Source organism: Musca autumnalis, unplaced genomic scaffold, assembly GCF_047663935.1.
Source record: "Musca autumnalis isolate F117 unplaced genomic scaffold, ASM4766393v1 scaffold_4, whole genome shotgun sequence".
Classification (NCBI taxonomy): Eukaryota; Metazoa; Arthropoda; class Insecta; order Diptera; family Muscidae; genus Musca; species Musca autumnalis.
In genome coordinates this window covers 42,426,008-42,441,727 of record NW_027411977.1, presented here as the reverse complement: position 1 = coordinate 42,441,727, position 15,720 = coordinate 42,426,008, and the positions used below count along the sequence as shown (strand labels likewise).

The 15,720-nt window shown below is 35.9% G+C and overlaps 1 protein-coding gene across 1 annotated transcript in view; it reads right to left on the bottom strand.

Moving 5' to 3' along the window:
- Window positions 1-2,291: 2,291 nt before the first annotated feature.
- Window positions 2,292-15,720, bottom strand: part of RhoGEF3 (Rho guanine nucleotide exchange factor 3) — a 1,152,743-nt gene continuing 1,139,314 nt past the window's right edge. The window contains exons 13-18 of the mRNA XM_073985772.1: window positions 8,260-8,919; window positions 7,303-7,552; window positions 6,455-7,211; window positions 3,736-3,898; window positions 3,558-3,664; window positions 2,292-3,479 (exon numbers count right to left, since the gene is read on the bottom strand). Of these exons, the coding sequence (XP_073841873.1) occupies window positions 2,333-3,479; window positions 3,558-3,664; window positions 3,736-3,898; window positions 6,455-7,211; window positions 7,303-7,552; window positions 8,260-8,919 (3,084 nt within the window). The 3' untranslated portion in view covers window positions 2,292-2,332. The remainder of the gene's footprint in view (window positions 3,480-3,557; window positions 3,665-3,735; window positions 3,899-6,454; window positions 7,212-7,302; window positions 7,553-8,259; window positions 8,920-15,720) is intronic.

The window sequence follows — 15,720 nt, the reverse complement described above, 5'->3', positions numbered from 1 at the left end:
TTCAGAATTGTGGGCGTATGAACTTCCCGACAAAAATATGGACTAGGATAAAATCTCAAAGCTTCGAGAGTTGCCATGCGCCCAGCTACTACATATGGTGCCATAGGGATTTTTTACACTTTTCGGGCTGTTTTATCAAGAAGTATGGATTTGCCCCTGATAAAGATTTTACCCCCGTAATGGAGACAGCGAATGCATGTTGCCTCAACAAAAATCAGGTATTAAAGTGAAATTATCCGAAATTTTGTGTGGAAAGTGGACAAACACAGTGCATATTCGGACTTGATCTACACCTGGTAGATATATTACGATGTGTAATGTTTGAACCAAATCGGTCACTTCCTTCAAGAGTTATAGTGCGCACAATTTTTCCGAATATTTCTGAACTTTTGTGGGGAAGGTACCTGAAGGAGTGGACCGATATGGCTTATCTTCAAACTAAAACTATATTTTCACAAAATATTACGAAGGCCAAATAATAGGCCGAATCTGCAGGTCCTTTCAAGAGTTATCTTGAGCTGCAACAACTACACACTGAGTCACAGTGTTTTTTGTATCTTTCAGGCGATTTTCTCAGGAAGTATGGACCTGCCCCTGATGAAACTTGTACCGTAGTATGTGGGAAGTGAATACAAGTTGCTACAACAAAAAACGAAGCGATTCAAGAACAGGTCCTAAACTGAACTTCTCCGAAACTTTGTTTGGGAGGTACCCGAAGTAGTGAAGCGATTGAGTCCATATTGGAACCTCATCTAAGTCTAGTAGAAATTTCACAATGTGCAAAGTATGGACCAAATCGGTTACTCCCTTCAAAAGTAATCGGGCGCACAAATTTTCCGAACATTTTCAAACTTTTGTGGGGGAGGTACCGGAAGGAGTGGGCCGATATAACCCATCTTCGAATTTAAACTAAGTTTGGACAAAAATATTACGAAAGCCAAATTTTGGACCGAATCGGTTGATCCGTTCGAGAGTTATCGTGCGCTCCAGCCAGCCAGACAGATGGACGGACGGACATGGCTAAATCAGCTCCAAATTGTCTGAAAAACATTTCGTCCAAACATACTTTGGGTCTGTGCGCCCGATTACTTTATTTCGATGAGGCACATTTTGCCCGTATGAAAGTGTATATACCCTCGTTAGCATAAATGCTGAGGGTATAAAAATAAAAATTTGGGAATAATTTTTTACAATTTTATCTCAAAAAAATCCAAAAAATTTTCCGAAAAGAGACATTTTTTAATTTTATCTCAAATTTTCTATACAAAAAATTTAAAAAAATCTTAACATGCCCCTTTACGTTTTTTTTTTTTGTAATTTTGCAATATTTTTTAATTTGCTCGTACTGTGATTTTATGTGTTGCATTATTGTTTATTATTTTTTAAGTTTATTTTTGTTGTATTGTTTATTTTTGTTTTACAAAACTAAATATGTTTGTTGTATTATTTCTTGGTTTTTATATTTTTCAACATTAAAAACAAAATTGCTTATTTATGTTTTTCAAATGTTAACACTTTGGGGAATTTTATTTTTTTTTTCTTTTTATTTAATGGGTTTAATAAAAACATTACTTTTTCGATTTTTGTTTAGTTTTATTTTCTTTTTTTTTTCAAAATGTTCTTTAGTAACAGTTAATTTAAAATATAAAAAAGGAAACTTAAATGAAATTTAAAAAAAATATATATTTTTATAAAAAAATAATATACTAAAAAAAACAATTCTTAATACTATAACGTCTTCTGGTTTGTTTGCTGCTTTGTTTGTTTGTTTTTTTTTTTTCCGTATAATTATGTAAAATTAAGAATTAAAATAATAAATTAGTTTCTAAAACTAGTTTTTTATGTATAGAATAAAAGGAAACTTAAGGAAAAAAAACGTAATAAATATACAACTATACAGCTTAAAAAATACAATACAAAATTAACGTTATTGTATTTTGTTCTAATGGTAAAATTTTTACAAGTGTTTTTTATGACTGGTGGTGGGGGTTATTATTAAAATAATAATAATAAAAACAATAATTTTATATTTCTTTAATATACACAACAGTTTTTTAATTGACTTCAAAATATTTCAATGGATTTATACAAAAAAGAGTGGAAGGTCATAATAAGACCTTCGAAAACCAATTTATTTCTTTTTTAATTTTTTCATTGATGAGCTCAATATTAAAATGAAAACTTAACAATTTCAAGTGTAAATTAAAAAAGGATTTGTTTTAAACTTAACCATAAAAATTTTACAAGTGTGTGTTTTTTTGTTTTTAATATTAAGTCTTGAGATTCAGGGATTTTTCTTTTGGATATTTAGTTAAGTTTTTTTTTTTGTTATTTAAGAACTAACACCTCCATTGTCTGCATGTTCTAAAACCGTATACGATTCATTCATATCGCTGCTGTTACCGGTCAATTGTAAATCGCCGGTGGAATGTGCCGCTGGGGGATGGGTCTTATGGGTGGGCGATTGATTGGGTGTTGAGGCGGTACTTTTGGGTTTGCGAAACCAATTGCCCAATCTTCGCCGACCCAAGGAGCCGGTTTGTGTATCATTATTTGCTGTTGCATCTAAACGATGCGCCGACTTCTTGTTGGGTAAGGTATCACTACTGTATTTAAATGATTTAGCTGGTGATTCGGGCACCGAACTTTCACCCGAGGTATTGGTATTATTGCCATTGCTTAAGTTTGCCTCATACAGAAGTTCTTTGAGTTTTTGTTGTTCATTTTCTGCTCCCTCATAGTCCGATTGATCATCGGAACAATCACGTTCATCAAAGGCATAATCGAAATTCATCATTTCCGAAATGTACAAAGACTTGCCACTAAACTGCCGCTCCAAGGCGAGGGTGTTTAAAAACCGATGTTTACGATTGGCTGAACGAAAACTGAAATCAAACCATTTCCCCCTCGATTCACAATAAATGCGTAGAGAATTTTTAATTGTGTGGCCAAACATTTTGCCATCGCGTACATTCACCACACGACAACGATCGAGGAATATACGTCCCTTGTAAATGAAATTGGAACGTTTTATAATATCACGCTTACAGTAGACCAATTGATTGTCGAACAAAAACAATGTACAGCTACTGTTCCAGAGATTTTGTTTTTGTCGTGTGGCATCCACCTGTACAAAGAAACGTGTGCTGTGCAAATGTAGCGGTGGACCCTTGAAATTTTGAAAACTGGCCTGGTGACGGGCAATTGTTTCACTATGGCGCTTTCCTTCATTTACTGCTTCTGTTATTGATTTCATCGCCTCCAATGACATATCTATGGTTTCTGTGGTATCGGGTATATCCAATTGGCTAACATCGATTTGTTCAAATTCTTGTAGGCTAAATGGTGTAGGTTCTGAGCCCTTGATGGAGGTTTTCATAATTTCCGCCAAATGTAGGGGGTAGCGGCAAATGCGTTGAACTGGAGCCAACAAATGGGCCGATAAGGGCAATTCAGCAAGGTTTTCACTTTCGCGACAGCTAAAAAGAGGACAAGAAAAAAAGAGGACAAGATAAGATGTTGGGTCCATAATCTACGTTTTTATATGAATAACTTACTTGTCTAATATGGTGCGAGCATCTTTCACCCTTTCATATGATTCCAATTCAATTAAGGCCCTTGGATATGAATTGCAATAGGTTGAATAACATAAAAATCCTTTGTGCTGTAACCAAAAAAATTAAGACAAATTAGTATTCGGAAAAGCATTTTAAAGGGGAATTTAAAAAAATTTACCATTTTCAAAAAGATTTTTCCAACTTGATTTTGTTCTATACCCTTGCGCAAAGCTTCCAAGAAACGCCTTTGAAATTTATATATAGCTGTTATATTGCTGAATATCAAGCGTATGCTATTTGGTGAGAAGATATCAATGCGTTTGCTCATAGCAGGCAGATAACTGAAAGTAAATCATAAAAGAAAAGAAAAATTAGGAAAAATGAAAATAAGAAATAAACAATAAAAAATAAAAATCTGGAGGAGCCTAAAAGTAGGCAAATTTAAAGCACATAGAAAACTCTTTAAGCAGCATTCAGCAAAATTCCTGCAGTAAATATATCTATTACACCTTCTCGAGTCCATTTCTAAGCGCTTGTTCACAAGCACCCACCATCCATTATTGGCCACCTTAAGAAGCCCGTCGTATAAGAGTTTTACTGATCGACTTTACTTGATTGGCTATTGGTTGACCTGTCAATAGTCTTTGAAACCGTGGTCAACCTAACCGAACTTTTTAAAGGCGTCGAAAATACTAGACAGAGACGGTTGAATTACTCTTGTTTGAAACATTAGATGGTCAAATTTCTGTGTGGACGTCAGTTGTCACGTTGAATCTGAACCAACTTTATTTGGAAGGTGCTTACACCTAGGAAGTTTTGCGGATTCTGAAAAAAATTTTATGTTTTTTTATGTTTTCACGATTTTGCTTTTAAACCGCTAGTCCCATCGAAATGGGATTAAAGAAAATGTTATAGCTGTGAAAATTCTCTACAATATTGAACCCTCCCTCCGGAGATTTTTTCTTGTTTTTGTATTTTTCTCATCTATGAACATTGCTATTTCAGAATCCACAAAAACTTTCCAGGTGTAGGCACTTTTCACTTCAAGTTGGGTCAGGCTCACTGCCAAACTTCTTTTCATCCAATCTTATTACCAGACCGGCTTTAGTCCCTTTCCACGCGTGGTACGTTCTTGGATAATACTTTTTTATACCCTCAGCATTTATGCTAACGAGGGTATATACACTTTCATACGGGCAAAATGTGCCCCATCGAAATAATGGTTTTAGACCCCAAGTATGTTTGGACGAAATGTGTTTCAGACAATTTGGAGTCGATTGAGCAATGTCCGTCCGTCTGTCTGGCTGGAGCGCACGATAACTTTCGAACGGATCAACCGATTCGATCCAAAATTTGGCTTTCGTAATATTTTGTCCAAACTTAGTTTAAGTTCGAAGATCCACTCCTTCCGGTACCTCCCCCACAAAAGTTTGAAAATGTTCGGAAAATTTGTGCCCACGATAACTCTTGAAGGAAGTAACCGATTTGACCCATACTTTGCACATCGTGAAATTTCTACTAAACTTAGATGAGGTTCCAAAATAGACTCAATCGGTCCACTCCTTCGGGTACCTCCCACACAAAATTTCGGACAAGTTCAGATTAGGACCTGCTCTCGAATCGCTTTGATTTTTGTTGCAACAACTTGTATTCATTGCCCCCCATACGACGGTACAAGTTTCATCAGGGGCAAGTCCATACTTCCTGAGAAGATAGCCTGAAGGATGCAAAAGCCCCTATAACACTCTCGAACGGATCAACCGATTCGGACTAAAATTTGGCCTTCGTAATATTTTGTCCAAACATAATTTAAATTCGAAGATAAGTCATATCGGTCCACTCCTTCAGGTACCTCCCCCACAAAAGTTCAAAAATGTTCCGAAAAATTGTGCGCACGATAACTCTTGAAGGGAGTGACCGACGTAATCTATTCTTTGAACATCCTAATATATCTACCAGGTATAGATCAGGTTCGAATATGGACTATATTTGTCTACTCCTTCTGGTACCTCTCACACACAATTTCGGATAAGTTCACTTTAAGGCCTGCTCTCGAATCACTTTGATTTTTGTTGAAGCGATTTGCATTCGCTACCTCCATTACGACGGGGCAAGTCCATATTTCTTAGGAAAACAGCCCGAATGGTGTAAAAAATCCCTTTGTCACCATATGTGGCTGTCGGAGAGCACGATAACTCTCGAACTGTTCAACCGATTTGTTCCAACATTTGGTCTTCGTCATATTATATCCAAACTTAGTTTCATGGGGCAATACCGGTCCACAACTTCCGGTACTTCTCACCAATATTTAAAAAATGTCACTAAAATGCTAGCACGATATCACTTGAATGGGGCAACCAATTTGGTCCAAACTTTGGATCTCCTGATATTTTCTCAAAATTTAGATCAACTTCTAAAATGGCCCATATCGGTCCTCCCTAAGGGTACCTCCCCCACAAAAGTTCAGCATTTGTGTCTTAGTGCAGTTAATTCCTAATCCACATTTTTGTCGGCATGTTCAAATGTCCAAAAAGGGCCACAAAATTCAGAATAGACCTTAAATACATTCATCTGTCCGAAGGTGAAAGTTTCACTTCACATTGACTGAGGGTATATATCTGTCGACTGACACCTTTTTACTTGTTGTATTGGAGATTGAACTAGTGCAAGATTGAGTGGAAAATTAGCCCTCAACTATATCTTTCACTTCTATAACAACTACTGCAAAATCTTTGAGCCTTCTTTTGTCTCTTAAGGTATGCTCTTGGGAAATTTACTTTCTTATTAAATAAATTAAAATGCATGTTAAGCCTAAAAATATGCAAGCTCTTCTTTAAATGATGCGTATTTAAGCTATGGCCATTGTTGGAGAAAAAGTAAACACACAATCAACTTACCCCTCACATATAGCCTGTAGCAGTTTAACATAATTCACTTCTGTATCCAGTAATTCTTTAACGGCACTGCGTCGCAAAATTTCTGCACTACCCATGATAACATTAAGGCTTTGGGAGGTTGATAATACCGTTTGGCTGCCATTGGCGGTGAGAGTGGAAGGAGTTGTACCCTCTTGCTTTTCATTTTCAGTTGTCAAATGTTCCATTTGCTGCTGCTGCTGATGATGATGATGATGTTGCTGCTGACTGTCCGATGATGGAGATGTTTCAACAACAATGGTTGTCACATTGTGCTTATCGATAATTGTGGTATTACAATTATCCTCTGAACTGGTATTAACCGGTGTACATGGTGCACTAGATGATGTATTTAACATTTGATCACCACCACTGACATTGATGCCAATGGCTGTTGGTGGTAGTGGCGAATGGTCACTCATTTGCATGTGATTAATGTGTGTGGCGGTGTCCTTATGCCGCTGTTCCTCTTCGGCCAAGTGTTGTAGAAAGAATGCATCAGTTTCCGGTGAGTGTATGATGCGTACAAACTCTTTGGGAAACCAGCCCAATTCCGGATCTAAAATTTCTTCCACTAAACTGGCATCTTCTTTTTTAATGCGTCCAAACCACCAGGGACCAATTTCTTTGCGCAAAATCTCAATTAGTGTGCCTTTTTCCAAACCCAACTCTTGGGGGCCGGCAGCAGTAAAATTGTACAAGACTTCGGCATAAATGGGGAAATATGAGGAGGAGGGAGCTAAACGAAGAGAGAAAGAAAAATAGAATAGAATGAAAACGAATTAAATGTTGAACTTTGACTTTTAGTATGTTTTTGTTTAAATAGTTACCTTCTTCATGTGAGGTAACACTATCACTGTCACTGTCATCTAAATCATTGCGTGTCATACCACATGATTCCAAACCATTGGGTTGGCTTAGCGACCTGGTGGGCAATGATTCGGGCGCCTCACGTTCACCATTGATGTCGATGCGTTTTAGCATTTTTGCTTTGTTCAAAACATCGCTGACACTTTGGTCGGTCATTGATGTTACTTTGGCGGAATTTGTGCGACGAACTTGTCGAAAACGTAGGGAGTTCTGAAAGAAAAAAATTAATAGGATTTTATTAAATCGAAACAAAATAATCAAAGTTAATCTATATCCTAAAAGTAGGCAACATTTTTTCAAACATTTTTGTAATTGTTTTTAAGAGTATCAGAGAACTGATTTTATTTATTTATTTTGTTTTGCTACAATGTAATGAAGGATTTTAAAAGTGCAACTACAGTCAAAATCGCTTATAACGTCGGCCAAGGGACCGACGGAATTTGTCGCTATAACCGATATGTCGTTATTGGCGATAGGGCTATAAAGGGCCCTAGAGATTTGGGACTTTTGGATATCGTCGTTATAACCGATATGACGTTATAAGCGATTTCGACTGTATATAAGTTTAGTCAAAAAATTAGAATAAATTAATTTTTAGATGAACATGTTAAAGAATAGCTATTATGTAACTATATGTGAATATGATGTATGTCCCAGAACCTGCAAAAATCTACAAATTTTTATTAGGATAAAAATGTTTTCTTTATGATAAAAAATAGTTCCAATTAGTAGATTCTTGCAGTTCTGGTACAGACCAATGATTTTGAATTTATTTTTTCTTTAATTCCAAAGCAAATAATAAATTATAAAAAATAATTTCAAATCTTTTTGCCTACTTTTTGGCTGCAGTGATTAACCACAACTAAAACCTATTTTCAATATAATCCTCTCATTATTATATTTTATGCTTAACTTACCATTACATCAGATTTACGTCCTCCACCACCTGCACTCGATGATAGGACACCACTACTGGTATTACCATTGAAACAGCCACCACCACCACCATTGGCTGCCAAGGCCCGGGCAAATTGCTCATCATTTTCCAGTTCAATTTGTATGCCAGAATCACCGCTATTACATTTATCACGGCGATTATATTTTGTCTTGCGCCGCTCCTTCGATGAACGCCATACCAATGGACCAAATCTGTATTTATTATTATTCGACGAAGAATCATTGACATCCGTTGAGGATGACATTTCACTATCGGGCATTAGAAATGTGCCAGTCACAGCAGCAGCTGATGATGAACTGCAATTGTTGTCAGTTGTTGAAGTTCCTTGTTGTGTGGTGGCGGCGTTGGCGGGTTGTTGTTGCCTATTGAAATTGGTTAATGTACGTTTGAATTTTTGTAAAACTCCAACATTTTGGGTGGCCACCACTGGCAGAGATGTTGCAGCACCAACAACAACACTATTTCTATTAGTTTGACAATTCTCCTGACTAGTTGTTGTTGTTGCTGCTGTATTGGTGTTTGTGGTATAAGATGAATTACTAGCTGCTGATGGTATTCTTTGGTAATATTCTCCCATGTCGGTTAGGGAGGGACTGGAAACAGCACGCATTTGTTGAGACTGTAACAAAGAATAACAAAAAAATTGGTTATTTATTCTAGTGCATTGAGAATACAAAATGGAAGAAAAAAATATGATAGCAATTCTAGTTTTGTACTTTGTACTTTCTTAGTTAGATAAAAAAAAAAATATTTAATTGGATTTTTTAGTATGTATTACTTTTGACCATTATTGATAAATGAGTTTTGAGGGGTTTTCAGGTTTTTTTTTGCGCCGACTTGCTGATAGAAAATTGATTTGTCATTATCAAGGGCGGGAGGGGAAACAGGGGTTTTACTTTAGGGGTTTTAATAATGTTATATTTTAATTTTCTAGGAATTTAGAGAATCCATTATGGTAGTAAAGTAGTGAAATTTGGAAGCAATCTACTTCTTTCACTCACATTGATTCCAATCAGCACCTGCTGCCACTTGGAAGCATTGTGGTGCCACAAAAAATGTAGTGAATAAAGTGCAAATGGACACAATAGGAAAGGAGGATGATGGAAATCGCCGCTTTAGTTACCCAAAAGTTAGAAGGAACCACTCTTAATCCTTTTAAGATGTTAGCAGTATTCGCACCTGAATAGTGAAGTACTGAAAATAATACTGGCCAATAGATGGTGCTTTAAACTGACGAAGCAACTGTCAGATGAAAATTCGAATTGGTTTTACACGCACCTGAGTATAATAATACTGACCAGTAGATTCTCCTTTGTACTGACAAAGCAACTGTCAGATGAAAATTGTAATTGGTTTTACCCCAACAATGGTCCCCTGATTTGGCTCAAAGAAATCGTGGAGTTTATCACCTATTCCACGATTTCTTTGAGTCTCCCTTCTATCTTAAGTGGAAATCAGTTTTAAAGTCTTTTAAAGCAACACGCAAAACGTTCGCCCTTTCATTATAACATATCATTTACACGATAGAAACGAAATTGTTACTCCTAAAAGTAGGCAATGCAAAAACAGCTTTGCCTCTCGAGTCTCCCTTCTATCTTAAGTGGAAACCAGTTTTAAAAATCTTTTAAAGCAACACGCAAAACGTTTGCCCTTTAATTATAACATATCATTTACACGATAGAAACGAAATTGTTACTCCTAAAAGTATGCAATGCAAATCAACAGCTTTGCTTCTCGAGTCTCCCTTCTATCTTAAGTGGAAACCAGTTTTAAAGTCTTTTAAAGCAATACGCAAAACGTTCGCCCTTTCATTATAACATATCATTTACACGATAGAAACGAAATTGTTACTCCTAAAAGTATGCAATGCAAATCAACAGCTTTGCTTCTCGAAAATGTTATTGAGTTCAGACGACGCAACGTTTGAATCTTTATATACACTAACCCTTTTGACCACCGTGATGCAATGGTAAACACGCCCGCCTTGCACACAAAATGCCCGGGTTCGACTCCTGGGCCAGACAACATCAAATCTTAAACGGTGGCGTAATTTAGGCTAAATTTTCTGAATATTTCTCTTTCTTCTACATGAAGTGGAAACTAGTTTTAATATCTTTCAAAGCAAAACGTTCGTCCTATCATAATTATATATAATTTACATGATAGAAACAATTTTTTTAACCCCTAAAAGTATGCAATGCAAATCAACAGATTTGCTTCTAGTAAAATTTATTGTGTTTACACGACGTTTGAAACTGTCTTTATACACTCGGTCTGTTGATCGCCGTCATGCTATGGTAACAACAATCGCCTTGCATGCTGAATGTTCGGGTTCAATTCCCAAGTCAGACACCATCACATCTTAAACCGTGGCGTAATTTAGGCTAAATTTCCTGAGTATTCTATCTGAAGTGGAAAATAGTTTTAACATCTTTTAAATCAACACGTTCGCCCTTTCATAATTTACATGATTGAATCCTAAAAGTATGCAATGGAAATCAAAAGATTTCTTTCTAGTAAATGTTATTGAGTTTAGATGACGCGACGTTTGAATCTTCACATACACTAATTTTTTTCAGCACCGTAATGCAATAGTAAACACACCGAATGACCGGGTTCGAATCCTAGGTCAGATAAAAATATTTTCAACGGTGACAAAAATACCCCTTGAGTATTTCAGCCATGTAAAACTTGTCCGAACAAGACTATAAAAGTAGGAGTCATATCAGTGATATGAAACCCGATCCATATAATGGATATGAGAGAAGTCTCCCTTGTCCCCTCGGGGATTTTTTGTGGAACATAAATCCACGTTCTTTAAAAAAATAAAATATATGAAAACAAGTAAAAAAGTATCAGTCGGCTTTGCCGACAGAGATATACCCTCAGCCTGTGTATATTGACACAATTTTTTCCCAAAATACGTTTGTATTTAGGGGGTTTTAAAAATGTTGGGCGTTTGAACCGACAAAAATGTTGATTAGGATTAAAGATCAAAAGTTTTGCGGAGGAGATACTAAATGGAAAGGATCGACATTGACCATTATGGAAGTGGATCTCCAGCCACAACTTATGGTGCCATAGGGGGTTTTTACACTCATCGGGCTGTTTGCTCAAGAAGTATGGACTTGCCCCTAAAAAACGTTTGCCATCGTAATTGAGGCAGCGAATGCAAGTTGCTTCAACAAAAATCAACGTGATTCGATATCAGGTCTTAAAGTGAACTTATCCGAAATTTTGTGTGCGAGGTAATGGATGGAGTGGACAAATATTGTCCATATTTAAACCTGATCTATATCTGGTAGATATATTAGGATGTGTAAAGTATAGACCAATTCGGCCACTCCCTTCAAGAGTTACAGTACAAACAATTTTTCCGAACATTTTTGAACTTTTGTGGAGGAGGTACCTGAAGGTGTGGACCGATATGGCTTATCTTCAAACTTAAACTTTGTTTGGACAAAATATTACTAAGGCCAAATTTTGGACCCAATCGGCAGATCCGTTCGAGAGTTATCTTGCGCTCCAACCACTTCACACGTTGTCATAGGGTTTTTTTTTGCTTTCTTTCAGGCTATTTCTCAGGAAGTGTGGACTTGCCCCTGATGAAACTTTACCGTCGTATGGAGGGCAGTGAATACAAGTTGCTAAAATAAAAATCAAAGCGATTCGAGAGATGGCCCTAAACTGAACTTTTCCGAAATTTTGTGTGGGAGGTACCCGAAGGAGTGGACCGATTGAGTCCATATTGAAACCTTATCTAAGTCTGGTACACATTTCACGATGGGCAAAGTATGGACTAAATTGGTTACTCCCTTCAAGAGTTATCGTGCGCATAAATTTTCCGAACATTTTCAAACATTTGTGGGGGAGGTACCGGAAGGACTGCCCATCTACGAACGTAAACTAAGTTTGGGTAAAATATTATGAAAGCCAAAATTTGAACCGAATCGGTTTATCCGTTCGAGACTTATCGTGCGCTCCAGCCAGCCAGACAGACGGACGGACATTGCTCAATCGACTCCAAATTGTCTGAAACACATTTCGTCCAAACATACTTGGGGTCTAAAACCATTATTTCGATGAGGCACATTTTGCCCATATGAAAGTGTATATACCCTCGTTAGCATAAATGCTGAGGGTATAATAAAATAATTTTAATTATGGAAACTGAAATTTTTATCTCCTAAAAGTATGCAATGGGTGTTCGCAGCTGTGCTTATAGTGAATGACATTTACTTGAGATGGCGTATGATGCTTTTTTGCATTGTTTTATATATTTTTTTATTTGAATCATTGAAAAATCTATTTGAAACAATGTTTAATATTAGAATTTCTTTCCTGCTCCCACATAAAGCAATTTGTCATATTTTATGATAAATATTTAAATTTGCCTTATCAAACCCCCACAGAGAGAGTAAAAATTCGCTAACCTTTGGATACCATTATGTTTGGTTATTTTAATAAAAAACGACTAATTTCCACAACAAATTATTTTATTAGGCGATAAACCACACTGACCGATTAGCCGCCAGCCAACCAGCCTTCGTTTGCTGAGGGCATTTCTAGATGAATGAATCATAAATCTGAAAATAACCCAAATTTTGCGTATGGCAAACGTGCCTTCGGGCACTGTTTGTGAAATAATTTATCAATAAAATTCTGAATAGAAATTATAACAAATCTTAACTACTAATTGTCACACATACACCAAAAAGTGAAATTGAATTTTAATTTAATCTTATCTGGTTTAGAAAAAAATCATTTTTCTTTAAAGTGATAAATACCCAATGGAATGCAATAAGGAAAGCAAACAAAAAAGGCCGCCAAGATAAGCAACAAATATCAACAAATAAACACTAACCATTAGCAACAATTCTTACATCATTTTTGTGACAAGAAACAAAAAAAGCAACAACACCAATAACACAAATATTGGCAAAAGAACACACAAACAACAATTACCAACCATGTTCTGCTCGGATCTATAACGATGATGGCGCTGGTGTTGCCGATCATAACAATCATTGGCAATAAACCAATTGATGGATTTTTTCCAATAGGTATCCGATGAAACGGGACGAGTATCAAAATCCCAAAATTTAACCAAGCCATAGGTATCCATAAGCACCGGTATTATTGTTTTCTTCATGGTGTGGGTGTGTTGTTTAGATATCAGGCATAACTTTTTTTAAAATCTCAAAAAAATGCTTTTTGTTTATATTTCACAGATATTTAATATCACTTCCTTTTTAGTTAGCTGTGGCATAATTTTCAAAACCACAAATATAACATTTAGAATTTAAATTGTGTTTAAAAGGTTCTAATTCGTTTTAATAACAGGTGTCACCGTAAGCAACGATAAATATTAACTGATTGTAGTCGAGAATATGAAATATGCCGATAACCAAAACGACAAGTACCACACCACGACGAGACTTTGTTTTTTGGTTTTACATGCCTGCATTTGTACGGGCGGGCGAACGATATATGCTGAGAATTCAATAAAGCCAACCAGCAACAGTTTTGCCATATCACCCCGCCATTACCCGCCCCATTTACACCCTCCAGAACACCATAGTTCAAGAATAAAAATAATAACAAATAAGCGCACAAACAAAAAGAACACAAAACAATATGCGATTAACTCATATCACTTTCAATTCAGGAGAATAGTTTGCTTCTTTGCACTGCTTGTCTGCGATGTGGTGCGGGTTGAAACAAGAATACATGGTTATTGTCTAAGGTAGGACCAACAATCATCAACTATCTACAACAGTTATGACGTAGTTAATATGTTTTAAAATAAATCATATATAGAGTGAAGAAGGTGGTATGATAAGTTGGTTGGGAGATTTCTCAGAAAATATTTGTAATTTTAAAAGAGCAATACATATTTCTAGGAAGTTTGAATATAAATGATTTCAGAATTGGAAGATACTTTTCATTAGACAGTGTATATTTTTGGGATGAAGAAAGAAGAAAAAATTGATGATGCCTACTTCTAGGCGAAATTTATAAGCAATACATATTTTTATACACATATGACGATAGAACTTGAAATCGTCTAGATAGAAGTTTGAAAACGTTCAATAAAAATAAAATCGTAGTAATGTATAAATATTGTTGTGACCATCCCAGAGCATATGTTGTTGGATTGGACTTACCCTCTTTTTATGACAAACGGAAAGGTTATTCACTTAGAGGTGCGCCTTCAAATTGAAGATATTTTGGGGCAAAGGAGAATTAAAAATTCGAAATGCAAGTTTAGGAAGATCCCAAAAAATATTGTGTAACCCAAGCTCAACTTCTAAATATTTAAAAAGACGTCATCTATATCTCAAATTTATTATCGAGCGAGATATAAAAAACTGTTCAAATGTTAAAATTTTTATTATTTGTTAAGTAAGTCAGCTTAATCTCTGATTTGTTGTTTTCCAATTTAAAAGCAACAAGCCTTTTTAAGTTGGCGTAGTTAAAATTTACTTTCGGGAAAGGCAGAGAAGACTAGTTTCGTCCAACGCTACTTGGACTCGTCAGTTCTCTTAGTTCTTTGTATTGAAACAAAGAAATCTTCCCCAATTTTATGACGACTCGAGTTCAAGAGTGAATGTGACCGATGAATTTGTATAAGGGGTTTACCTCTATTTGTCACTTTCAAAAAATCGAAAAAATATTATTGGCCTATTTTAAACACAGTTAATATAGAGCATGCCGGCCAAAAATTTAACTCGATCGGAGCAAAATTGCTTGAGATATGAGCATTGGAAGGGAACAATTTATTGTGATTTGTATGCAGCGTGGAAACTTTAAACGCGTGTTTCTAGAAATTGCATTTTTGAAGCCGGTGCCAACGATAGCTCGAAAACGAATCGCCCGATCTTCATATGGTTTGCTGAGCTTATTATATACATACATAAAAAGTTTGTCTTTAAGCGAGACAGATTTTTTTTTTAATTTTTGCCCGAATTTTGGACAAAAAAACTGTTAATTTTTCGATAAAATCAAAATTTTGACTTTGACAGATCACATTTTTTTTAATTTGCATAAAGACAAGATTATAGGGTTCTTAATACGCCCACAAAAGTATATCAAGATCGGCCAATCCGTTTTCGAGCTTTCGTTGGCACCGCAAAACGCTTTTACAGAAAAAGGGTTTCGCAGGTTGCCATTTACCACAAGACTATGCAATATTTTTCAACAACAAAAATTCCAAAAGTAGTATAAGATCTGCTCTTCTAGGTAGAAAAAAGCCCAAACTTAAAATCATTGGTAGTTTCTTTGAAAAAAATTCATGAAAAATGAGTTTTTTGGTCTGCACAACTAGGGATATCCCCTTCAATGCGAATTCAAGAGAAAACATTCAATAACTCTTGTATTTCAGGGATTTTTTATGAAGACACTATCTATCTGTACCTCA